The following is a 25,558-nucleotide window of genomic DNA, read 5'->3' as shown; positions in this document are numbered from 1 at the left end:
TAAATGTATTCTCCACTTTTTAACTGAAGGGGAGGGGGCCTGACATGACTTAGGTCTAGTCCCAAAAAATGCATGTTTGAGCTGTCCTAACTGAGACAGAGTGACATGTTTAAATGGCCATTTTTTTATCAGACTCTTAATTGATTCTGCTAACAAACCGGTATTTCTGAATGTCCTGAGGACTGAATTAAGTGGATTATAGGTTAAAGTTTTTGATGAAGGAATAATATGTGATTAATATCATACATCTCATTTTTTATGGAGGTGGCATTTAGAGCAGTGGTTCAGTGGGCAGTGGCTTTCGCATCCGAGCTTCTCTTATCTTAACCTCCTAAGACCCGAGCTTTGGTTTGTCTTTTTCAGATTTCTTCCAGCTATTTGGGGTTAGGAACAGTGTTGGGGTAACGCATTACAAGTAACACGCATTACATAATATTATTACTTTTCTGAAGTAACGAGTAAAGTAACGCATTACTTTATAAAAAAAATTTTTTTTAAAGTAATGCAAGTTACTTTTCAGTTTAATTAATTCAATTTAAAAATAAAATAATGTACTGAAATAAACTGAACATATTAACATAGAATTACGAACTCTGTGTGCCTGAGGGGGAACAGTTTAAGTCAGAAACGGAGATGGCACGCCAGAGCTTGACATTTTTGCGATCACCTGCAAGGCCTAAAAGAGATCAAGCCTCAGCCAAGTAAGAAAAAGTAACGCAAAAGTAACTTAAAAAGTAATGTAAGCATTACTTTCCATGAAAAGTAACTAAGTAACGCAATTAGTTACTTTTTTTGGGAGTAACTTAATATTGTAATGCATTACTTTTAAAAGTAACTTTCCCCAACACTGGTTAGGAAGAACCAATAAATATAATAAGCAAGTTTTTTTCTTTGAACATGAAGCAGTGTAATTGTCCACATTTGTGTACAACAGGTTCCAGTTACACAGATTTAATCATAATGGTGCAAACAACAAAAAAAAGGTCCTAGGAGGTTAACGTGCATCAGTGAATCCAGCAGAATTTAGAATGTGTGATATATCTTACGTTTACATGTGAGCGGCTATTTACATAAACAGACATTACAACCTCTCCAGTTTCAAAAATAACTTCTTTGACACGTACCCTTATGCCGTCAAGAGCATGCCAAACGAGAAGCTAGGTAACGAGAAGCTCAAGCCCACGTAAGCCAATCAGAATCCCTTCCTGTTCCTCTTTTGGACAAGGTTGCACTTTTGGCATAGGTGCGAGCTCTGGCGCATACTGTGAAGTTGGCTGCCTAAACATCCGTTTGTCTAAGTTTACATGCAACCGTGTAACCGAAGATTTTCCAAATCTCCACTCTGGCTGGAGTTTTTAAAAAGAATCGGATTCAGAGGCGAGTTCCCGTTTACGTGCAAACGAAGGGCGCAAAAGAAGAGATGGTCCTCACTGCGGAACACAACATCCAGAGGGCGGGGTTGGATCTAGATCCAACTCCTCCCACTTTATATACTTTGTTCCGCCAAATGAACCAGTATATTTGCGTTGTTGCAGCCCGCAATTAGTTGCAACCTGTGGTCGCCAACGTTTGCTCTTATCAATTTAAGTGTACGTTTGATTAATAATATAGTTGAGAAAGATTCATAATTTAGAAAGTATCACAGTTAGGTGTAAGGAGAGGTACGGACACGTTCCCGACAGTTTGATATCACTGAAGGGATTTATTTGTACATTATCCCACTTATTACACAGCTATTCCTATACGAGTAAATATAAAAACAAATTTATTTGATATCTTTTATTAGCAAATTTTAAAAAAGTAAACCATCTACTAGGGAAAACTGTTTCCTAATGGCTGTAAGCAAAGACGCGTTAAAACAAGTTCAAAGTCCATACAAGATAAATATTCAATTTATTAATTTCTAAATAACATGCCATAGCCTATATATTTTAATAATTATGCATATTTATACTGTATCCATTAATAGGTCTTAAACTGCATGTGGTAAGATTACTCGTAGTAGGCTTACCCGAAATGTTTTACTCCAAAAAATTATAGCAAAAAACTTACATTTCACCCTAAAGGCACTACTTTTATTGTAGTCATAAGTAAAGTTATTTTTTTATGTCAAAATAATAACTTAATTTAGTTACGACTTAATGCGGAAATGGTAACGCAGCAACACGTGTATGACGTGTCTTGTGGTAAAACTGCCGACCAATGAGATCTCTGGATCAGGATCCAGCTCCACCCCTGGATCTAAATCCAATCCCGCCCCCTGGATGTCGTGCTCCGCAGTGAGGCGCTACTGCAAACGAAGGGAAATGTCTCAGTTTTTTAAAATAACCATGTACGTAAATAGGGCCTTATAGTGTACGTTTCTCAAAAGGATATTAAGCATTTTCTTAAAGGGGACATTTCACAAGACTTTTTTAAGATGTAAAATCAATCTTTGGTGTCTACAGAGTTAGTATGTGAAGTTTTAGCTTAAAATACCTTATAGGTAATTTATTGTGTGTTGTCTTAAATGCAAATGAGCTGATCTCTGCACTAAATGGCAGTGTCGTGATTGGATCATTTATTTATTCATTCATTCATTCATTCATTCATTAAGGGGCGGTATTATCCCCCTCTGACATCACAGGGGGAGCCACATTACAATGACCAATTTTTCACATGCTTGCAGAGAATAGAATGGTTTACCTTAACTAAATTAGTGGGTTGATCTTTTTTCACATTTTCTAGGTTGATAGAAGCATGGTGGCCCAATTATAGCACTTAAACATAGAAACAGGTGATATGTCCCTTTTTATCATGAATCTAAATCCAAAATAAGCATAACCTCTGATTACATATGATGTTTTACATGACATGTAACAAAACTCTTGTGAGCTCAAAGGATTGTTTTCAGTAAATATGGTACAGTGTCTACTTTTGTTTCTGCACACATTCTGTGCAGGATCTCTTTAAAACTGATAATAAAGGGATGTGGCTTATTTGTAAAGAGAAACTTGTGTCCCAGTTTGCAGAGAATGCAAAAAAAGGTTTTGACAAAATTACTTTTGCAATAATTTTAGAGACCAGAAAAGTTCAGTAAGTTAAGTGTTATCCAGCCTATTTTAATATTGTTTAATACATTTCAATACCACCACACATTTGTATGTATTCTCTAGCAAATAAAGTGACAGCGTGACATACAGTATGGATATATGGAGACCAATATCATGTTTAAAGTACATATACAATGTGTGTAGGCCTATACAGCAAAATATGTTATGTGAGATTGTTTTTTTTTACTTTGTTTGTTTAAAATAGTTTGGTGTTGTCGAGACGTGGATAACCATACATTCCCACTTGAATTCACAGTCCTGCAGATATGCAAAGGCACTTTATCAGCCAACTCTAAAAGACATTCAACGTTACGAGCATATTTTATTTGGAAATAAACGATTTATCGTTTAGTGAATGCGTCTTGGTCTTGCGAATCGGTGTTGCGAATCGGTCTCGCGCGTGGACCACGGCCCACGAGCTTCAGGATGACAAAACCTCATTCATTAGTAATCGAGTCGCTATTTGAAGAGGTGAGTCCACGATAAGGCTCGGAAGCGCACGATCTTAAATCGAGCCCCCACCCTCTCAGAATTTCCACGTCGTGCGACTCGTGCCCGCTCGCATCCACACAGCAGCACATGGTTACCATCAAGCCCATAAATCAGGCGGTGCAATAGTCGGAATTGAGCACACATGCACATCAGACCGGGGTTGGCTGCTGTTGCAGCAGAGGACGCGAGAGATGCGCAGATCAGTGCTTTAAAAGGGGGAGGGATGGACGGCTCGAGATGAAACCAAAAAGCCTGTATGGTGATCAATATCTGAGCGTTTTGTTGCATATCGCCGCAGTACTTTACAGGTGTATACTCGAGTATTCTCATACGGATTGACTAAAACGGAGCCACATGTCACATGTGCTTCATAGGAAGAGACGGGGCATCATCTGCTGCAAGCCGGATCTGGAGGAGGATGCTGCGGCAAGTGATACACAGAGGGTTGAAATCTTCTTTCTACTGGCTGGGTTTGTTCGTGAGCAGGCATCCGGTTTTCTTTCTCACCGTCCCCGCGGTGCTGACCATCATCTTCGGGTCTACGGTGCTCAGCAGGTTTAAACCCGAAACCGACCTGGAGATCCTGGTGGCCCCGACGCACAGCCTGGCGAAGATCGAGCGGAGTCTCGCCAACAGCCTTTTCCCCGTCGATCAGTCCAAACACAAGCTGTACTCGGACCTGCACACCCCCGGCAGATATGGCAGGCTCATACTGCTGGACAGATCCGGGGGAAACATCCTGGAGCTCGCCGAGCAGGTGCTCCGGGTGCACAAGAGAGTCCTGGATATGCGCGTCAATTACAAAGGCTTCAATTACACTTTCGCGCATCTCTGCGTCCTGAGCCACCGGGACAAGAGATGCTTGCTGGATGATATCATCACCATATTTGAAGACATTCGGTTGGCTGTTCTTTCCAATAGCACTTTTGCCAAGGTCCCTGTGAGCTATCCTAATACGACGTTAAAGGTGAGAGACGCATTCGTGCGCATACTGTATGTTGTCTTTGTATAGACAGTGCTGGAGCGCAGCGGCTGTGTTTCAAGATCTAGTCAGCTGCCTACAAAGACTGCATATTGAAGGCGCGTTAAATCGAGGTAGCTTTTGCGCGTGGTGCATCTTCAGCCAACGTTGCGACCATGAAACTGCAAAAGCATCTCATTATGGTGCGACACTTGCCTAAAGTAAGCCTTTATAATTATGAATAGACTGATGCTGTGTGTGCCAAACCAGTCTGTGCACAACAGCTGCATACTGCACTCTTAAATCTTTCCTGAATTTATTAGACTGCCATTATAAATTATAAATGAATCGGATTTGTTCGCGCGCACACACACTGCACGAGTAGTTTGTCATACTCTCCAGAGATATGTTAAAGAATGTACATTGTGTGTGTGTGTGTGGTCAGTTGCAGAATTGTTCAATTTCATAAACTGACATACAGATCTTGCATGCAACTTGTGTTCCTGGAGCTCAACTGGTAGAGCATTGTGTTAGCAAAAATTATAGGTTTGATTTAGAAAACACACATACTGATAAAATGTATTGTTTGCATGCACTGTAAGTTGCTTTGCATGAAAGCATCTGGCAAATGCATAAATGTATCCTTTCAGACAAACAATCAAAATGCTGCAATACAGACAAAGGCTAAATATAACACAACAGCACATCAAGCCAGGCATCATATTGTTTTCCAAAGCTTACGTCAGTGGGAGTAAGAACAAGATGTGTGCGAATGAGGCGCTCACTGTGGCCTCAAAGATTAAGTAAGAGCTCATTCATATTATGCCAGTTTTTTTCTCCAAACACCTTGTGACTGTTGCTGCATTCAAGTCTACAACATTCTTTTAGTAAATCTGTGATGCACACTTCACCTCATTGCTGGATACTGAAATATTGAGCATCGAGTTGATGCACATCCTTCTCTGAAAATGCAATATTAACCAATCTGTTTTATTCATTCTGCATTGTTTCCATGTTGTTCAACTCTGGAGGTTGTTCTGACAAATTTAGCAAGCTTCATGCTGTGGTTTAATATGTTCTCGCTTGTTTTGCCTGTCTGACATTTAGCTGAAAGACACTAAGTACACATTGCTTCTTTGCCTGGCATGCTTTGGTTGAAGCCTTTTTGTTATGGATGGCCATTTTAATACATGGGGAAAGTTTGTTGTAATCCTTCAAATTAAAAAAGTTCACATTAACAGAGCTGGTCATTAGCTGGTATGCTGACCCTGCAAGTCACACATTATTATTATTATTTGCAATTAATACCGATTTTACACGGCACGAATGGAGCAGTGAACCATTGCCATACTAATACATTTATTGAACTGTACTGCATACAAATGCAAAGAGCAAACAATATTCATTTTTCGGTAACATTTTACAATAAGATTGTTTTTGTTAACAATAGTTAATGCATTAGCAAGACGTACTAACAGTGAATAATACTTCTAAAGCATTTGTTAATCTTATTCATATTAATTTCAACATTTACTAATACATTTTTAAAAATCAAACGTTGTTTCTGTTAACATTAGTTAATGCACAATAAACAATTGTATGGGCATTAATAAAGAAGATAATTAAATGCTGAAAAACTATCGCTTATTATTCCAGTAGTTCATGTTAGCTAATGTATTTACTTATGTTAATAAAAACACCCTTCTGTACTGTGTTACCTATTTTGTTTTTATGTTTGGTGCATACTTGCTGCATTTTAATCATAAAACTATTTGAACACAGGTTTCTATTCCCATTTCTACCAGCAGGCCATATTACAGATCTTGGCTCATTTGTTAATCAGTTTTAATATTCCTCAGATGTCCCAAACGTACCAATTATTTTATTCAACATATTTTCAGACAGGAGTTGATTTCTCCTGATTGCAAAGTACACTTGTCGGATTACTTTGACGATCAACTTCAACTTCAATTTCACCCAAAACTGTTTCTGTAATGAAAAATGTCTTGTTTTTCCTCCAGGATGGTCGAGTGTCCTTCATTGGCCATCAGCTGGGTGGCGTGGCCTTGTCGGCGAACAGCCGTGACCAACAGGTCAAATTCGCCCGCGCCATCCAGATCACGTACTACCTCCGGAACCTCGGCCCAGTCGTACAGGACATCATTGCCGAGAGGTGGGAAAGGGAATTCTGTAAGCTGGTGCACCAGCTGGCTACGGACAGCCATGAGCTACACATTCAGTCTCTCACATCCTTCAGCTTGTGGCGGGATTTTCACAAGACGGGAGTGCTGGCCAAGAGCGAGGTTTTGGTCAGCTTGGTTCTGGTCCTCCTGGCTGCGACCATCTCTAGCTCCATGCGGGACTGCTTGCGAGGGAAGCCCTTCTTGGGTCTGTTGGGCGTCCTCACCATCTGCATCGCCAACGTGACGGCAGCTGGGATTTTCTTCATTTCGGATGGGAAGTTTAACTCTACGCTGCTTGGGATACCCTTTTTCGCCATGGGTAAGTGCGCAGAGCGATTGTGATTGTATGCAGGATTACCATAATTGCCTTGTGACTCCTCAGAAGAGGGGGGGGGGGTGAAATTGTTTTCAATGGCAGTCATTGGGGTCAGTGCTACTGCAACAATGGGCTTTGTCATTACAAAGGAAAAATCTGTGATATCATAACTGCTATTGTAGGAGAATTGTGAATTTTTTTTAAACGTTTGCCTCAATATGATTATAATGGGAGAAATGTCAAGTTTATATGGCTATATACAGTAGCCTACCTTGGTATTGCATTAACATAACTTGAATATCTGATTTTTTGTTAGTGGTGGGCATCGATTAATTGTGATTAATCGCATACAAAATAAGAGTTTTTGAATATATATATATATTACATATACATATATATATATGTGTGTGCAAGAACTTTATTATGACGTAAAGTGACGTATTAAGGTAGTGTCCTCTAGCGGCAGTAGCTTATAAATACAGTAACCTGTTGTTATGTTTTAAGTTTTTGCCTTATACATCAGATTAGACACATTTAATTTTATGATTTTGTAAATGTAGAAACTGTTTCATAAACATTTATGGTTTTAAAGATATTTTGGAGCATCTAACCCCACACTCACACTCACCCTTACCCAAAACCCAACCACTTCTCAACCATACAAAACACAACACGCAAGTAAAAGTACAGTCAGGTATTTATTGCATAAAACAGTATAAAAGTACTACAAACCATTCGCATTGCAAACCTTGCAAACTGAAGCCATACGATTACTTTATATGAAGAACTCTGTGATCAAAAACCACAGTCAGATCTCATTCAAACATAAAACAGCATGAAGTAGTGGTCGCCGGTCACAAGAGCCAATAGCGCTTCACATTCTTAGCTAATCTAATGATGCAATCGTTCACGAGACACACAAGAGCCAATGCCTTTTCACAATCATTGATGACGTATCATCGCTTCTTCTGGCGGCAGTTTTTGAATCAGTGTACACCAGATCTGATATTTACAGAGGATTGTCATCACTTTTGCATCTTTTCTTCAAAAAATCGATCGCTTGACCTTGGTACACTTGGAATATTTTAAGTACATTTTTAAAAAGTTGTGACTGTTTCATATGCTGTGTTTTGTATCATATAATAAATAAATAGGTACTCTATTTGCCCTAAATGCCTGAATGTGTAATAAAATACAATTAATCCTGGTGGTTCAAATTGAAAATGTTATCCCTTTACATATCATCATAGCAAAATTATACCCCAAAATATCATTTTATACCCTAATATATTAAGTTTCACCTGCTGCCAGTAGAGGCGCTAATTTACTAAATGCATCTATTGGTCGTATTTGGTGAAATAGACAAACGACCAAAGCAATCGTATGGGTTGGAGGATATGTTGGTATTTTCTTGATGAGCAAAATGACCTAAGAAAATAAGTCGAGTTTTTACACAAAAACTATCAAATTTAAGTGAATTTGTTCTTAAAACAAGCACAATTATCTGCCAATGGGGTGAGAAAATTTTGCTTAAATTAAGTGTTTAAGAAAAAATAAAACTTTAGATTTTTTTCTCACCCCATTGGCAAATATTTTTGTTTGTTTTAAGCACAAATTCACTTTAATTGTATATTTTTTGTCTATAAACTAGACTTATTTTCTTAGGTCATTTCGCTCATCAAGCATCTTAATTTAAGAATTTTTTAATATTTCTACTGAAAGCAAGACAAAAATACGAAATAAGAAAAAATAAAAAAATAAAAAAATAAGTAAGAAAGTCATTTTTTGCAGTGTAGTACATATTTAAACACAAAACATTTCAGAATTTAAAAAAAATTATATATCATTGTTTTTAATTTATATATAATATATAAAAGTATAAATAAATAAACAAATAAATAAATACATATATTTATTTATGATAAATGTGGATAAATTCAATTGTCCAAAAGTCCATATTTGACCCAACCATGGGTTAAAATCAACCGAGTATTTTTTTACAGTGTAATGCCTATAGTAGTTGAGTCTCTTTAGTCACAGAGCTAATAATAGCTGTGTAAATCCAAAGACTTTTTTAAGATGTGAAACCTGCCATTGAACTGATAATTATAGTGTGAAACTCACATACAATGTGGTGGAATATTTTAGTCTGCTTGATGTTTTGTTTGAAAGCATTTAAATCTGCTTTATTGTTTATGCATTTTGGAAAAATAATATGGAGTAGTCATTAATTTCCGGCAGTGTTGTGTTCAGTCTGACTGTTATTTTGTGGACCCCTGGGAACAAAATCTTGCAAGCTAAGAGAAACTTTAAAATTTAACGAACTTCGTTTCAACACATCTCGCAGGTGTGAAAAACACGCTTAGATTTTACACCCGTCTAGGTTTTATTGGATGCCCTTAGGTGAAGACTGTCACAACCCTCAACTGAGAGAAACTAATTAGCTTCGAAATCAAAACATGTAGATCTGTTTTCCTCCCGTGGAGGAAGATTCGTGAATCTCTCCAAACAAAAATATACAACCTGCAGAGAATCACCTTATACAGCGTTCCTGTTGTGCTACATAGTAAATCACAGCAATGGGTTTTTTTGCATTTACTGATTGGCTTCCGACAATTCTGCATGGATTCCCGATTTAATAACACTCTAGCATTGAAAATAAAGAGACTGTATTGAAGGATTTTATGATCATGAATGTCCTTGTGGAGTTTGTGGATCAAAGGTAATAATGTTTGGCATTGTATAGTCACCTCTTAAGCTTCAGCTAGCCATTTATGATGTCCCAGATGATGTAAAGCCCACAGATCCTCAGTCTTATTGCAAGGGTAGCCCGGTGTGAAAGATTAATTGCTCCCTGACCACTAGATTTCGAACTCGTAGCTTGAATACCAGAGGACCTGTGATTTACTCTTCTTTGCATTTGAGTTTCACCGAAAGGACAATCTAAAATAATTGATTTTGTCCCGCCAGTAAAGATGAATGGCTACTTTATACGGCCTATCACAATGGGCAGGTGTGTCCGGTGATCCAGTGTGGTTCTGATGGGTTGGCATACTGTCGGATTTGTGCTTTAAGTGAGTTGTAAAGACTGGTATTGTTTCACAAACACTTGTACATGATTGGGTTATTGAGTTCTTAATATATAAGGAATATAAAATATTATAGCAATATGAAAACACAAAAAATAATTGTAAAATTATTGACATCATTTTTATTTTTTTGTATACATTGTTTCAAACCCATTCCAGACAGCAGACGATTCCGGGCCGGATCCACAGCGGGACTGTTGACTTTGGAACGGATCTGGCCCGGAGTTGTCTGCATCTGGGATAGTTTTTCATGTACTGTATTTCTTTTTTTGCTAAAAAAAAGTTGAGGAACATTTATGCAGCTTATCACATGTAACCATAATTCATAGTGATCACTTATGTTTAAAGGCAGGGTCCATGATCTCTGAAAGCCATTGTTGACATTTGACCCCAATAGAATCTGGACCTTTTTTGATATGCCCGCCCAACACATACGTAACCAAGAAAACGATGTCGGTTAGTAGACATTCCCCTTTACTGCTGATTTTGAAACTCGGCCCGACTCCCTTTTCCAAAGCGTTTCTCAAAAACCGTGCACCCCTTTTTTAACTCCAAAAAGCATGATGTGTCATGCATTTGATATAAAATATGTTTGGTTGGCTACTGAAAAATAAAAGACAACATAAAACCAGTATTGATGGAATATATATACAAGTATACACAAAATGTGCAACACTGTACTAAATAGAGAGCATTACATCTTCAGTATAAGTTTGGAGATTATTTTTATTCAGACCCATTAAGCAAAAGGCCTATTTATAGATGGACATGGTTCCTGCCATGTCTTTGTGGCAGAGTGGCGAATGCTTTGTTCTTGTTGGATAAATGACAGGATGGGAAATCAATGTCAGATTACTCGCTTACCTCCTGAACTCAGTGTACATAAAAGCTTTTTGGTGTCGTCACAATTTAGTTATAATTTTCATGAGTTTCCAAATCGGTGCTTATCAAAGTGCTTTTATTCTTTTACAGTTTTATATGATTCTTTATATTCTTTATTTGTATGTTTATTATTATTTATCTACTATATATAGCTTAATTATATGGATATGTATATGTTGTATTTCCTATAATTGTTTACCTGTATGCTATTGTTAGGTATCTTCAAGCAGCTCTTTCCATAGAGCAACAGTTAAGCTGTCAAATGTATAAAAATAGAAACAGAAATGTCACAGGTTGGGCAGGAAATACTTTATTAAGCTTATACAATGATTGAAAAAATATGCAAATAATCAAAACAAACCTAGAAGATAAAAATGGGTGATTCACGCGAAATTAGACTTATGAGGTGTCATGAAACATTTTGATAAAAAAATAAATGCAAAGTAAGAGTATCAAAATAAGAAGCATACAGTTACAAACATCTCTTCATGTACTATTTTGCACATGATTTCAAATGACATCATACAAACCAATTTTGTTGTTTTTTCCACATTTAAGGGGGAAATTTTAATTACCGCAACGTGTCTATGACTGGATTTGGGTACTTTGACATGGAAATATTTATAATTAAAAAATCTAAAAAAAATAAAAAGCTTCAGTGCATGTTATACTACAAACATTTACAGTAAAGAAACATGTGGTATCTGGTGATCATTGGTAAATGTAGAGACAAAATAAGGAATATAAATGTGTCCAAGACCAATTTTCTCATCATCCGCAACAATTTTCAATCATTGTTTAAGCCCTCAAGGAACTAACATTTAAAAAAATTGTTGGAAGGGACATAATTGACAGTGACACTTAAGATGGCTACCAGGTGAGCAGTTCTTATTTTTTCTCTCCAGATAAAAGTTGAAATTTTTGTTTGTCATAGTACCTAGACAACTTTTTAGTTCTCATTACCGAAACATGAGTTTGTAAATGCATATATTTAATGTAATATCATGTTGCGGTAATGATATTTTTTGATAATGATAATCTAAAAAAATGTAAAAAATTCTGTAGGAAATATTTTTTAAATCCTCTAAAAATAATGGCTATAGTAAGTTCAGACCTTAATCTTATATGTGCAAAAAAAATCCAGTGTATTACATCTTATTGAAGAGTACAAATGAGTAAGCAAGCTAAACTTACAGGTATCTCTATTTATAGTCCATCACTTTATTTTTCACCATGGTTCAAAGTCATGAACCTGTCTCTCAGTGTGTGGTGTACTTGCCAAAGATTTAGGGTTTCCAACATCTGAAACCCCCTTTACAACCCATGTGTGTTTGTCTGCAATGAGTGTACCATAAGTGTGTTTTATAGTATGTGTGTGTGCGTGTGTGTGTGTGCGTGCCTGCGTGCGTGCAATGGTGCAGTCTTTCCCCGCCATGTCAGTCCTATTGATCGAGCTCGATTAGGGCCACAGACTGTGGAACAGCATGTGCCCTGAAATTCAGGCCGTCTCTCTGCAATTCTCTCCACACAAGTATGATTGTGTCTGGTCACGGCCTATGCACATATCGCACGCGGGAAGCATGATCCCGTCTCAATCACCATTCCTCGAACAAACAAGTACACAGCGGCGAGGTCTAGACCCGGCCACTTTTTGCTGTCTCCCACTGTAAAATATAGATGATGGGGTGTTAGTAGATTGAAGAGCGGCCATGTTGAATGCCATTGATTAGCCTGTGTGCCAGAAGGCAAAAGAAAGTCATGAGGAAGAGATTAGGGGTCTTACCAATGGACTACTTATCACAGATGTCTTCAAGCGTCATATGTTACATGCCATTAGGCCTGTGGCTGGATAATTTGCCATTGTCAGGAGGAAGAATCAGGATGAGAGGGTTCAAAGCGGTGTGTTGGAGATCCTAAGTCGGAGAGGAGTTTAATTTGCATACCGTGTACCTTGGTCAAGCATGACCAATGTTAGATTACGGCAATGAATGAATAGAAATGAATGAAATTTATGCAAGATTGGAAATTGTGAACGAATTGTGTGTTAGTTTCAAATGAAAGAATTAGCAACTAAAGTGTTTTGAAATCTCTAAATTGAGAATATTTTATTCTTATATAATACAACACAAAAGCAGTAGTGTTTAGTGTGGATATACATTTGTTAGGAGAAATAGATTTTGCAGTGAAGACCTTGAACTCAGTGACATACTGACAGTGGGATGTTTTACAATAACATGAAGTCCTGTGATGGATGGTATGGTATATTTTCCCATGAGCTTTTGTGACTGAATCCACAGCACATAGAAAATGAGTGACAGGAAAGGTCAGGAGCTATTCACCCACTTCCACCACAGGAACTATCAGTAAACGCTTTCCATTTAAAACTGAAATATTATTCAAAGTCCTTGATATTTCGTAAGATATTGAGTTGAATTTAACAGTGATTACATTATTTGCTTTAGCTCATCATTTTTATGATATCAAAGTAGCTGATAAAAATTACAGTTCAATTGTCCTTCAAGTGTGTTTGAGGTCAGGACATCTTTATAAACCAGAGCGGTGTTTGCATATTTAATAATGTGGCCTATGGCACAAAAAGGGCATTTTGTTCAGCCCAGATTAGACATTTAAGCATAAAGGAGGGCCATGAGAAGGAACACTATCTTCAAAGTGTTCATATGAGGAAGATACAAAGTCCAAATGCTTTTTATTACTTTTGTCTATTTTTAGATGTGTCATTTATGTTGGATACACTTTAAACTCCTGTAGATGAAAGATCAGGACGTTCAAACATTTCTTCAATCTAGTGAGATCCCTTGTTGGTCTCTGTCTTCCAAGACAAAAACCTAAAACATAAAATTGTCTGATTAGGAAAAATACATAGAACGGATTTTGGACACACAAATATCACTCTGCATGAGAGACTCATAGGGTGCCCCAGAGATTTTTGTAGGCAAAACCCGGAGGTGAGATAGCATTTTAGCACTTCTAGTTCCATTATCCCAAAGTCAGTGGGTTTTTTGAGGGTTCAAATATGTTCACGTTTTATTCTATGCAGGGCTTTGAACCAGATTTTTTCCCAATTGGTTCTTTCCGAACAGAAACAGTATTTTAAATTTTCTGGTTTTCACTTCTACCCTAACAATTACGTTTCCGAATCAGTTAGAGCAATAAAATAAAGTTCCCAAACCGGTTAATAACGTTCCATGTCAGCTGTGGGACATACAAATAAGTAGGCTGATCATTAGGACATTACAATTAAATTATTAGTCTACAAAATTAGTCTCTATCTTGTCATCAAACATTAAAAAGGCTACATTATGTAAGCGGCGTAATTGTAATTCTGACATGCCTACATTTGTTGAGTGCACTTAAACATGCACACACACATAGACGGAGGACAAATTCCAAATGGCGCTTCAGGATGAAGATGCAGCATAAACAGTCGCTCCATGTAAAGTGAAAATTATGTTGTTTTTCAGTGCTTTATTCACCAAATGTATTTCAATGGACTACAGTATGAGACACAATAGTGCAACTCTCTTTCAATTTTATACATCAAGAGTTCTGATCTTATAGGGATAATCACGTTTGATTGGAGTTGGACCGGATACATTCAACCGCATGTGTGACTGTTCGTACAGAGAATTGCTCACTTTAGCGCCTTTTTGTGGTTAAATAGTTTAAAATCACTTAAGTGTTAGCATTTGCAAGCCTTTGAAACACGTGCAAATGATCAACTTTCACCCTATTTAAATTTGCGTATTTATCCGCAAAGTGCAAGCAAGCCGAACTGTGGGTCATGATCTCCCTTACGAAAAAGAAGTTTATTCAAGTGTGCTATAAGTATACTTCTTTTAAACTTAAAATAAAAAAGTATACTTTCAGTTTACTTTTTATGTACCTCTCTACAATGTACTTTAGGTACTTCTCAGAAATATACTTAAATTGTACTAAAGTATACTTGACCTATACTGACCGAAATGTCTTAAGTATATTTGGCCTATACTTGTTTACTGACATGTACTTAAAAGTATTAAATGTAAATGGCTAAAAGTAAAAATGCAACAACGAAAGCTACATCAAGAAAGCTGCAAAAAGCCATATGAATAGCCCTGGTGAAAAATAAATATACATTATTGTATTTCAAGTATATTTAACTTTAAATGTACCAACTTTGAATATATTGAAAGTATGCTTACAACATATTTGCTTACAATTAAACTTTTAACATATTTCAAAATAATTATAATTTTATATATTTTTAAAAGTATACCTTAAAAAAATATACTTGGAGTTAAAGTTCTGTGCAATTTTTAAAGTATACTAATTTGAACTTATTTTAAAGTTTATTTTAGGTATACTTTATCTGTTAAAATTATCATTATAATAATGCACTGACAGCATATTTATAAAATACATTATTTAGCATCCTTTAGAAACAGTATATTTTAAGTACATTTTGAAAGTACACTGTAAAAAACAACCTATAGAATTTACTCAAAAAAATTGTTGTAACAATTTGCACTCACTTTGTTTGAGTAAATTATATCCTATATATTTGATTAAAAAGTACCTAAATTTAATTACTATGATAAAGTAAAAAAAAATAGTTAAGGTCTACCTATTTTTTCATAACTAATTACTTATAAAAAAATGAATAACATTAACCCTATTGGTATTAAGGCACAGATCTATTAAATTATTATTAATAATGATAAGCCATTAAGAAACATTACATATTACTTATTCAGAGAGGGTTGAATAAGAAAATAGTCATGCACAAGATTGCATAAATTGCTTGCTTTATTGACCAAATAACATTCTGTAAACATTTAAAACTAATTATTGGACGTATAATAACCCCAATACATTTCAAGTGAAATACAACATATCATAGTTTTACATAAAGCTTCTTGAACATATTATTTCATAAAACAAAATAAACCAAGGCTTCATGAGATGTTAAAAAACCATTAAAAGCAAGATTCCTAAATACTGTTCTTCACGTTATCATTAGAAAATTAAAGAAGACAATAATATGAGAGGAAAAACTGATCTCATTTACCTCAGTAGACTAGCATGCTATATCGATACAAACAAACATTTCAACTTCATTTAAAACTTATTAAGTGCAAAAATACAACTTCATATTATGCTATAACTCACAGTACACGTGCATAAAACATTGAACACTAACAAGAAGTACTTACATTCAATTTTAAGTGATTCAACTTCATATACAAGTCTCCAGGCCAGCTGACAGTCTTGCCTGGGCCCGGGACAAGATAATCTTAGAGGGCCCCCCACCCCTTACTTTTTACTGGTAACAAGACATTTGGCATTATCAGATTCAGGACCCACGAATATTGCATATTATACATTGTATAAAACATTTAGTTAAAGGTGCTTTTCGTAATTTTTAGAAGGATCTCTTGACAGAAATGCAAAATAATATACTAAACTATATTATCAGGGGTGTATAAAGACCTTTTTATAATGAACCGTTATGTTTTTATTACATTAGAATGAGACGTTTTTATCTACATACACAGAGGGTCCCCTTACGTGGAGGTCGCCATTTTGTGCTGCCATGTTTCTACAGAAACGTTTAACAGACAAACTTTTTTTACTAAGTTGTCTCTGACGATGACATGTTTTACTGTAGCTTATCTATGCGTTTCAAAAGCGAGGGGTGAGCAGTGGATTGAGCCGTTGGTTGCAATTTGCAACCTCACCACTAGATGCTTCTAAAATTTACACACGGCACCTTTAAATGTAGTACACTGAAAAAAATATTCATTGAATTTAATACATTTTTTAAGGTAAGTGGTTGCAATCAATTTATTTAAGCTACATTTAAACAAAAAGATTAGTAAAGTAAAATAAAATATAAAACTTTTGTTTAAATGTAGCTTAAATAAATTGATTGCAACCACTTACCTTAAAAAAAACGGATTCAATTCAATGAATCATTTTTTTCAGTGTACTGACGCTGTATACTGAAACAAAATATCATAATCACGTATGAATTATGAACAGACTATTGGAAATATCAGTAAAACAACTTCAGCTAATATTATGCTGTGTTTGGACTAAAAATTGAATAAATATTACTCCTCTCTTTAGACATTTGAAGTAAACATATAAAATCAATCAATATTTCTCCAAACATGCACGCCTTTGAACCAAAAGCCCAGAGGGGTATTATTTTGTAAAGAGCTTTCATGATGAGCATGCATTAGATTTTTCTCAATGAATGCGACTGAGGGTAGAGCCCTGCATTTCAGCCCAAGCCCGACCCGACCTTTTTACACCCCTCAGGTCGGGTTTCGGCCAATTTTAACGTCACAGCTGATACGCGGGCGGACCTCGGGCTTATTTAGGCTTCTCGATCTTTTTATATTTTTCAATTTAATTAAAATAACATTTTGACAGACGATGATTGCAAAACAAACGTAGTAAGACTTTTAACCTATAGCACGAGTCCGCTATAAGCACAGCCAGCCACACATTTACAATGCAGCTGTTGCTTATTTAACAGCAGGACCTTCAGCTCACCGGGAAAAAATATTAATGGAGGACTAGATTAAAACCTTGGATACTGCGCATAATCTATGCAAACAGCATCCAAGACATAATCTATAATACATATATATATGCATAGCGAAGTTGTAAGATAAGGCAGGTTGCATGTTTATTCGGTTTCATGTTTATTTCGTTTCGTTTTGTAGCTATAGCCCTTTTCATTTTTTTATTTCTGCACCCGTTGCAGCTGCGAGCAGCAGAGCAATCTGCCTCCGCTTTTTAAAAATAGTGTGTGTTGATAATAAACGTTTAAACTAACACTGTGATATGCTGAAAATATATATTTTATATAGTTGTTATTATAGGCAAGTGAAGTGTTGATTTGAGAGTTCAATTCATCAAACATGTCGTCAACTTGCTGTCGGCTGCGAACCGCTTGTTGGAACAAACAAAAATACTCTAAAATGTAAATAAAAAAGAAATATAACTATTTTGCCATTTAAAACAAATCTGAACTGCTTTAATTGCTGCAAGAGTAGTACAGCTGTGTAAGGAATCTGTGTAAGGAGTTATTTTTTCTATTTCTGCGGATTTCTTTTGCAAAATCTATGCGGAATTTTGCAGAATAATTAAAAATGTTTTAAAACGATCTGAGAGAATGTGCGCTGTGAATATTACAAAACAATAAAATATTTTATAATTACATTTTATTAAAGGATTACCCTGAATTAAACTGGACCAACATGAACCAACAGATAATGGACAATGTGCTGTCACGACCATAGAGTTTTATATAAATTACATATATTACTGTCTACAGTGTAACAGTAAAAAGAAAAGGCTTCTCATAATGAATGGAGCCTATATCAAGATAATTTAATCTGTTTAACAACACAATGTATATTTATCTTGTAAACGGATTTGAAATAATAAATAATTTTCGCATCACTTAGCAATAGAAACGATAGCGAATTCATTATCTTCTCCGCGGTAAGTTTTATTTCAAATTCAAGTTTTACATATTAAATATTAAATAGTTTGTGCTTTCTCTCATAAAAACCTCACAGCAAACAGCACAGACTTCTAAACACACGCGATGCAGTGACTATATCTGCGGTCACAGATTCCTAATGGGAATAATTAGGAATTCTATTTTCCTCTATAAGGCCTATATTTTCTTCTTTTCTTTTCTTTTCTTTTCTTTTCTGAGCACCGGACTTGTGCTGAGTCTGACAGGACATTTTGAGCGTACAGAACTTCAAATCAAATGAATCAAATATTTTCTTTATTTTTTATCAATTATTCCATAGGTTCCAGTTCTGGGCCCCCCTCTGGGCCCCACCCCACCCTGGGCCCGGGACAACACACCCGTTTGTCCCCCCCTGTCGGCGGGCGTGCTCATATATAACATATGAACTCCGAAATACTTTTTTGAACAGACATTAAAAAGCGAAAGGCAACGTTAAGTATATATCCGTAAATGATAATAATAATAATAATAATAATAATAAAATGGCTTCATAAATGGATCCCTTCTAAAACAAAACTCAATATATTAACAGATAAATGCAAGAAAACTTTTACAGTAATTATCTAGCATCGACAGCTTTACCGTTGTTTGTTTGTCTGCTCGACGCCCTCCCGTCTGTATCGTACATCAACCGTCCGCTGCTCTCTCTCGTCACGTGGCTTGCTCAAGTTCAACCACTCATATTGAGCAGCTCCGCTGTTCACGAGATTCAGACATGTAAATAATAATAATGGAAGTTAATATTTTAATCATAAATATGGATATTTATTCGTATTCGCAGGTGCAAGAACTGGGCGATGTTTCATTCAAAGCTAACTGACATATTCTAACCTATCAATCTGTCAACAACAGAGACAGAGAAGCACGCAAATGACTAAACTTCTGGTAGATTTTACAGTTAACCAACTTAACATTTCCATTCATGATGATATCAACAAGTTAAATAAAAACTTACCTGTCAACAAACCGCAGTTCTCCCGCCGATATGATATGAAAAAAATGGTGACTCGAGTCCCGCCTGGATGTTGATTCATGCGCACTTTGCGGTGCTAAGGCCAATATTTTGGGGTATATGTTACTTATTTTTTTAGTATTGCAGTTATTACTGTTAAAAATTGGATAGTGAAGGTAGAATATACCCATTATTTTTTATTTTACTTGCTAGCTTATATACTTAATTAAATTATAACTAATTTTCATGGGTTAAATTTAACACCCTCCAGAGTAATTTTTTACAGTGTATATTTAGTGTACAAATGTATATTAACTTCATGGAGAATCTTTAGTGTTAGTAAACTAGTAGGTTATTAATTTGGTGCTGCAGGTATACTTGCAAGTATTCTTTTACTATACTTTTAGTTAACTAGTGTACTCATACTGAAAGTGTATATGCAAGTGTTCTGTTAGTGTACTCTTAGTAAACTAGTAAGTTACTAATTGTGTGCTGCAGGTATACTTGCAAGTATTCTTTTACTACTTTTAGTAAACTAGTAGTTTACTACTCAACTTTACTTTAAGTGAACTTAACATCATACTATAAATATATATATTGCACTTAAAGTACAATACATTGTTCCTGTGTATAAATTTTTATACTTGACATATACCTTATAATTGTACTTTCAATTTTAAGCTAAATCTTTCGTATGCTATCAGTGAGCTAATCAAACAAAAATAAAAAAATTATATATATATAATGGGACACTACAGTGGGACACTGTAGAAATTGTGAGTAAAAAAAGGAATGGAATAATTTGCAAATCTCATAAATTTATATTTTATTCACAATAGAATATAGAATATCTCTGCCCATCTTGACTTCTGAGAGGCACTGCCACACTTTTTAAACCCAATCATGTTGCCAATTAAGTTGCAAATTGGTCCTTTAGTTGTTCCTTATGTACATTTAACTTTTATACTCTTATTGCTACCTGTCCCAACTTTTTTGGAATGTGTAGCTCTCATAAAATCCTAATTGAGCCAATATTTGGCATGACATTTCAAAATGTCTCACTTTCAACATTTGATATGTTATCTATATTCTATTGTGAATAAAATATACGTTTATGAGATTTGTAAATTATTCCATTCCTTTTTTACTCACAATTTCTACAGTGTCCCAACTTTTTCTGATTTGAGGTTGTATATATATCTATATATATGGCTGAACCCCCTGAATATTAACTTTCGTTCTGCACTCCATTTCCCATAATCCCGCATGCCTGGACTGATTAGTCTGCCACCTGAAACTCATTGGACAGCCTATATAAACTCAGTCAGTGCATAGTCTTGATTTGAACCAGTCATTGCTGAGTGGTTTGCTTGCCTGCATATCTCTCTGTATTTATTGATTTTATCTGTTTTACCCGGTTTATGAGTATGTTGCCTGTCCTGACAATTTTGCCTGTTTCATGACTACGAGATTTGCCTGCCCTACATTGCTGTGTTTGCTGTTGTTTGACCTTGCCTGTTGGAATATGAGTGTGTTTAATAAAAACCTGCAGATGAATCCTCAGTGTCAAAGTGCTTTGTTACACAAGCAGTATACAATAAGTAACATACTAGTTTACTAAGAGTACACTAACAGAACACTTGCATGTACACTTGAAGTATATGACTAATAAACTACTAGTTAACTAAAAGTATATTAAAAGAACACTTGGAAGTATACCTGCAGCACACAATAAGAAACCTACTAGTTTACTAAGAGTACACTAACAGAACACTTGCATGTACACTTTCAGTATATGACTAGTAAACTACTAGTTAACTAAAAGTATATTAAAAGAACACTTGGAAGTATACCTGCAGCACACAATAAGTAACTTCTAGTTTACTAAGAGTACACTAACAGAATATTTGCATGTACACTTGAAGTATAAGTCTAGAAAACTACTAGTATACTCATGAGTTCACTTGCATTACAAATGAAGAACTAATTGTGCACTAGTTGTACACTTAAAGTTGACTACTCTTACACTTATAGTACACTTAGAAGTATACTTTTATATACTAAAAGTGGGCCAATTTAGTCCCAAGCGGTATTCAAGCAGTACACTTACAAGTATACTACTAGAACATAAATGTTAGTACACTTACTACATAAAGTATACTTAAAACTATACTCCAACATTACTTAAGTATACTTCATAAAATTAACTTGAAGTGTACTTCTTTTTCGTAAGGGCTGTACGGATCACGGATCAATTGCGATCCGTTACACCACTAATTAGTATTAAAAAACAAACATCTTGAGATACTTGGTAGCCTACAATATTTACCTCTTATGATTGAGTATAAGAGACTTTTGGCAAGCTTCTCATATCTCTGATGAATCAACGACGACCGAAAGTGAACTTCACTGAGTAGGCTATTGCACAGAAATCTTGTCGAAGCACAAAAAAATAACGGTATTAACCGGTTACCATTATTGTACATAAACGATTTAAAATAACGATTTAAATAAATGGTTTCGGAACATATATTTTTTGACAGTTTCTGGTTTTGTTTCTGTTCCTTGCAAAACATCAAAAGTTTCTGGTTTTCGTTTTCATTCCATGAACCGTTTCAAAGTCTGATTCTATGACAAAGCACACAAGTAAAACCCCCACTTGTGACCTTTTAAAGTTTTCAAGTGTCTTTTAGAGCAGCCATTCCCAAACTGTGGTCCGCGGACCACTAGTGGTCCGTGAGGGTACTGCAGGTGGTCCGTGAAAAGGCAAAATCAGAATATGTATATTTTAATATACAAACTCGTTCATATTTTGGGCGAACGTGTACTGCTGCCAAATAAACGTTACTGTGAACTCATTCATTCTGGTGCCTGTTAACGGCACGCTCTCTCAGTTTAACGTCGTTCAATAGGGTGCCAGATTTGTATATTCTTCCAGGCGAAAACCCGACTAAAACACACTGTAAACAGGCCTTAATGTGTAGCGGAAAAAACACCCAATCTGGCAACACCGCCACCACTCGGTGTTCACCAGTCACGCTGCATGCGTCATCACAACAACACAGACGCTGGTGGAATTCCTGCCGCGCAACTTAAATAGTTTAACATTAAATAACATCATATTTGTCCTAAATCGTTAACGATTAACATAGGCTGCTAACGCATATTCCGCATCTTGAAATAGACTTTGACTAAGCTCACGCTATTTAACGTGCACGTGTGGTGTGCAATACCTGCAAGTTGTCATACACGCAATGCCTCGCAGCTCTTCTCGCCCGGGGTGCGACCCCCACCCAGCTAGCCTTTCAAGGTATGTGTAAGCAAATACAAAAATTAAAAGACAGTCAATGCTAATGTAAACACTGGTTGGATAAGGATTTAAAGTTGGACATGAAGATGAAATCTGACGCATTTAGCTTCAGTGTTAAAACTGATCAAATAATTGCTGTCTGTGGTGGTTCTATATGGGCTATAATGGCAATCATTTAAAAATAATAATATGGGAAAAAATTACTATAAATTAGTTCATTTTTGGAACTGTGACCTAGTTTAACATTTTCAAATATGAACTATGAACTGAACTAGTTCATTTTAAAATTTGTGAACTGTGAACTAAACTAGTTCATGTAGAAAGTGAACTTTCCCAACACTGAGAATATGTATATAAGTAATTATGATATAAGGATAAGAAACCTGTTGTACTGATGTGATGACCAGTTATAGTTTTAGTGCTAGTAAGCCTATTTTGATGTGCAGATTAATTCAGGACTTTGTGTAGACATATTTTATAATAAGTATTATGAGGTGGTCCGCGAAAATTCTTGATTACAAATAGTGGTCCACACACACAAAAAGTTTGAAAACCCCTGTTTTAGAGGGTAGTTGCTTGCTAGCAAGTGGCTACATGGGACTACTACAGACTTTGTCGGGACATTAACCATCATCACGCATAAAGAGCTTAAAAATAACACAATTCCCGACAATGGTTCATCCACAGAGAATTTCCTTATCAGGAAACATGTTTTTCAGGCAACAAGCCTGTTGGTGATGACGTTGATGTTGAGAGACCGTGGTGTAGTTTGCCTAAGGTTAGCTTTATATTTCTAGTGAATGCATTTAGACTTCAATCAAAACTCATAAAAAGTTGTGATCATCTGTGAAGTTTATCTTGTTGGTCAAAACTAGGGTGGCCATAGGTGCCATTTTCGCCGGACATGTCCTGGCCAGGATTTCGGGTGCGTCCTCCGGAAGTCACATTGGTCGACCTTATACGTCATCGAGGTTCTCACATTTCAGTTAAATACATTATACAATTAAGATTTATTTCTCTTAAGACATACAATCATTGTATTTTCATTCTTACCTTGAAATGTAACGTTTGCTTTTTTGAAATAGAACCTGAAACATTAAACCTCGATGACGTATGCGTACGCTTTATAAAAACATGTGCAAAATCTATAAATGTAAATGTAAAAGGTTTTCTCCAACATTGTAAATGTAAACACTAGGGGTGTAACGATATTACGAACCGAACCGACCGATCGCGATACACCACCCACGATACGAATCGCGAACCTCCCGTGTCGTGTCGCGGTACTCTCACACCTCCTGCTGCCCATTGTTGAGGTTAATGTCACTTATCTCTGACTAACTAATCTATTTATAAAAAAAATGTATTTGCATATATTTGATTAAATTGTATTAGTAACGACTAATAAGAGCTTTTTAAATGCTGTTCTAAATAGTATATTCCAAAGTTACTGTTTTCCAAGTTCATGTCATATCATGTCACGTGACTTGGGAGTGAGCGCAGGTCACAGGATGCACTGCTCCGCCTGAGATTGCAGATCCCCCGGACACATTTAAGTCTCTTGTGTGGGAACATTTTGGGTTTCCAGTGGAGCACAGGAATGGAATTCGTGTTGTAGACAAATCACACACAATCTGTCGTAACTGTGTGCGTGTGCTTGCGTTCGCGTGTGTGTGTGCTTGCGTGTCAGATCGGGTTAACCGAAGTGAAATAGACGAGCGCGAGATCATTCTCCAGAACAAAAGTAAAAATGTAACAAGACGTCGTCTGTCTGAGGTAAAAACACGGGGTTTACACGTTTGGTGCTATTTTAATCGCAACAGAGATTTGATTTGTTTATTTTTGCCTGTTCAGCACAAGTTCGCGTGTTCAATCGCCTCCGCTGTCACTGTGAGAAAAAAAACATGAATTCATCTGTTTCATGATGTTAAACATGTAAAGTGATGCATGGTGTCTGTTTATCTGTTCTCTTCTTCACAAATAATTAAACACATTTTAACTTGAATGCCTTTTTTGTAAGTCCATGATTAAAAATGAACATGTAAACAAAATTTTTTATAATTAAAGCATGAAATGACGAATAATAAGTGATGGCAGAATTTTTAAATGTGAAAGTCTAACGCGTCCTCTGGTGTGTGTGTGTGTGTGTGTGTGTGTGTGTGATGATTACCTTGATGAGTTCATTACTGATAATAAACCCACATTATACTCAGATTTACAGATTCATAGTACATTTATTTCATGCATTAGTTGACTTCAACAGTAACATTTTCAGCATTTTAGCTAAGGAATGATATTCATCACCTGATAAACAGCTAATTACAGTCCTGCATTACTAAAGTTAAAGTTTAATTGATTTTAAGTTTGTTTGCCAAAGTTAATAAAGAAAACGTCAAGTTATTTTTGTTGTTGCTATTAAGTTAAGTTAATCTATTGTTCCTTAGCATTGCTGGTAAAATGACAGGAACCCTACATCCACAGCAAACCGAACCGAATCGGACCGAACGTGGCTCCAAAACCGTAAACCGATCCGTGCCGTGCAATTGGTGTATCGTTACACCCCTAGTAAACACCACTGACAGGATTAATTTAACTATAATTAAAAAACAAAAAATCTTTGCATACTTCAGGATTGTTTATAGCATCCACAGCAGGTTTGTTAAGGTCTGCTCTAATGAAATTACATGCGAGCATCCCTTTACTCAGGCGAGATTTACACACAG

General features: G+C 36.0%; 1 protein-coding gene across 1 annotated transcript in view; it reads left to right on the top strand.

Moving 5' to 3' along the window:
- Window positions 1–2,891: 2,891 nt before the first annotated feature.
- The window catches only part of ptchd4 (patched domain containing 4), a 42,305-nt gene continuing 19,638 nt past the window's right edge, over window positions 2,892–25,558 (top strand). The window contains exons 1-2 of the mRNA XM_065256102.2: window positions 2,892–4,551; window positions 6,567–7,047. Of these exons, the coding sequence (XP_065112174.2) occupies window positions 3,946–4,551; window positions 6,567–7,047 (1,087 nt within the window). The 5' untranslated portion in view covers window positions 2,892–3,945. The remainder of the gene's footprint in view (window positions 4,552–6,566; window positions 7,048–25,558) is intronic.

Source organism: Paramisgurnus dabryanus, chromosome 12 (genome assembly GCF_030506205.2).
Source record: "Paramisgurnus dabryanus chromosome 12, PD_genome_1.1, whole genome shotgun sequence".
Lineage (NCBI taxonomy): Eukaryota > Metazoa > Chordata > Actinopteri > Cypriniformes > Cobitidae > Paramisgurnus > Paramisgurnus dabryanus.
This window is presented reverse-complemented; position numbering and strand designations above follow the sequence as displayed.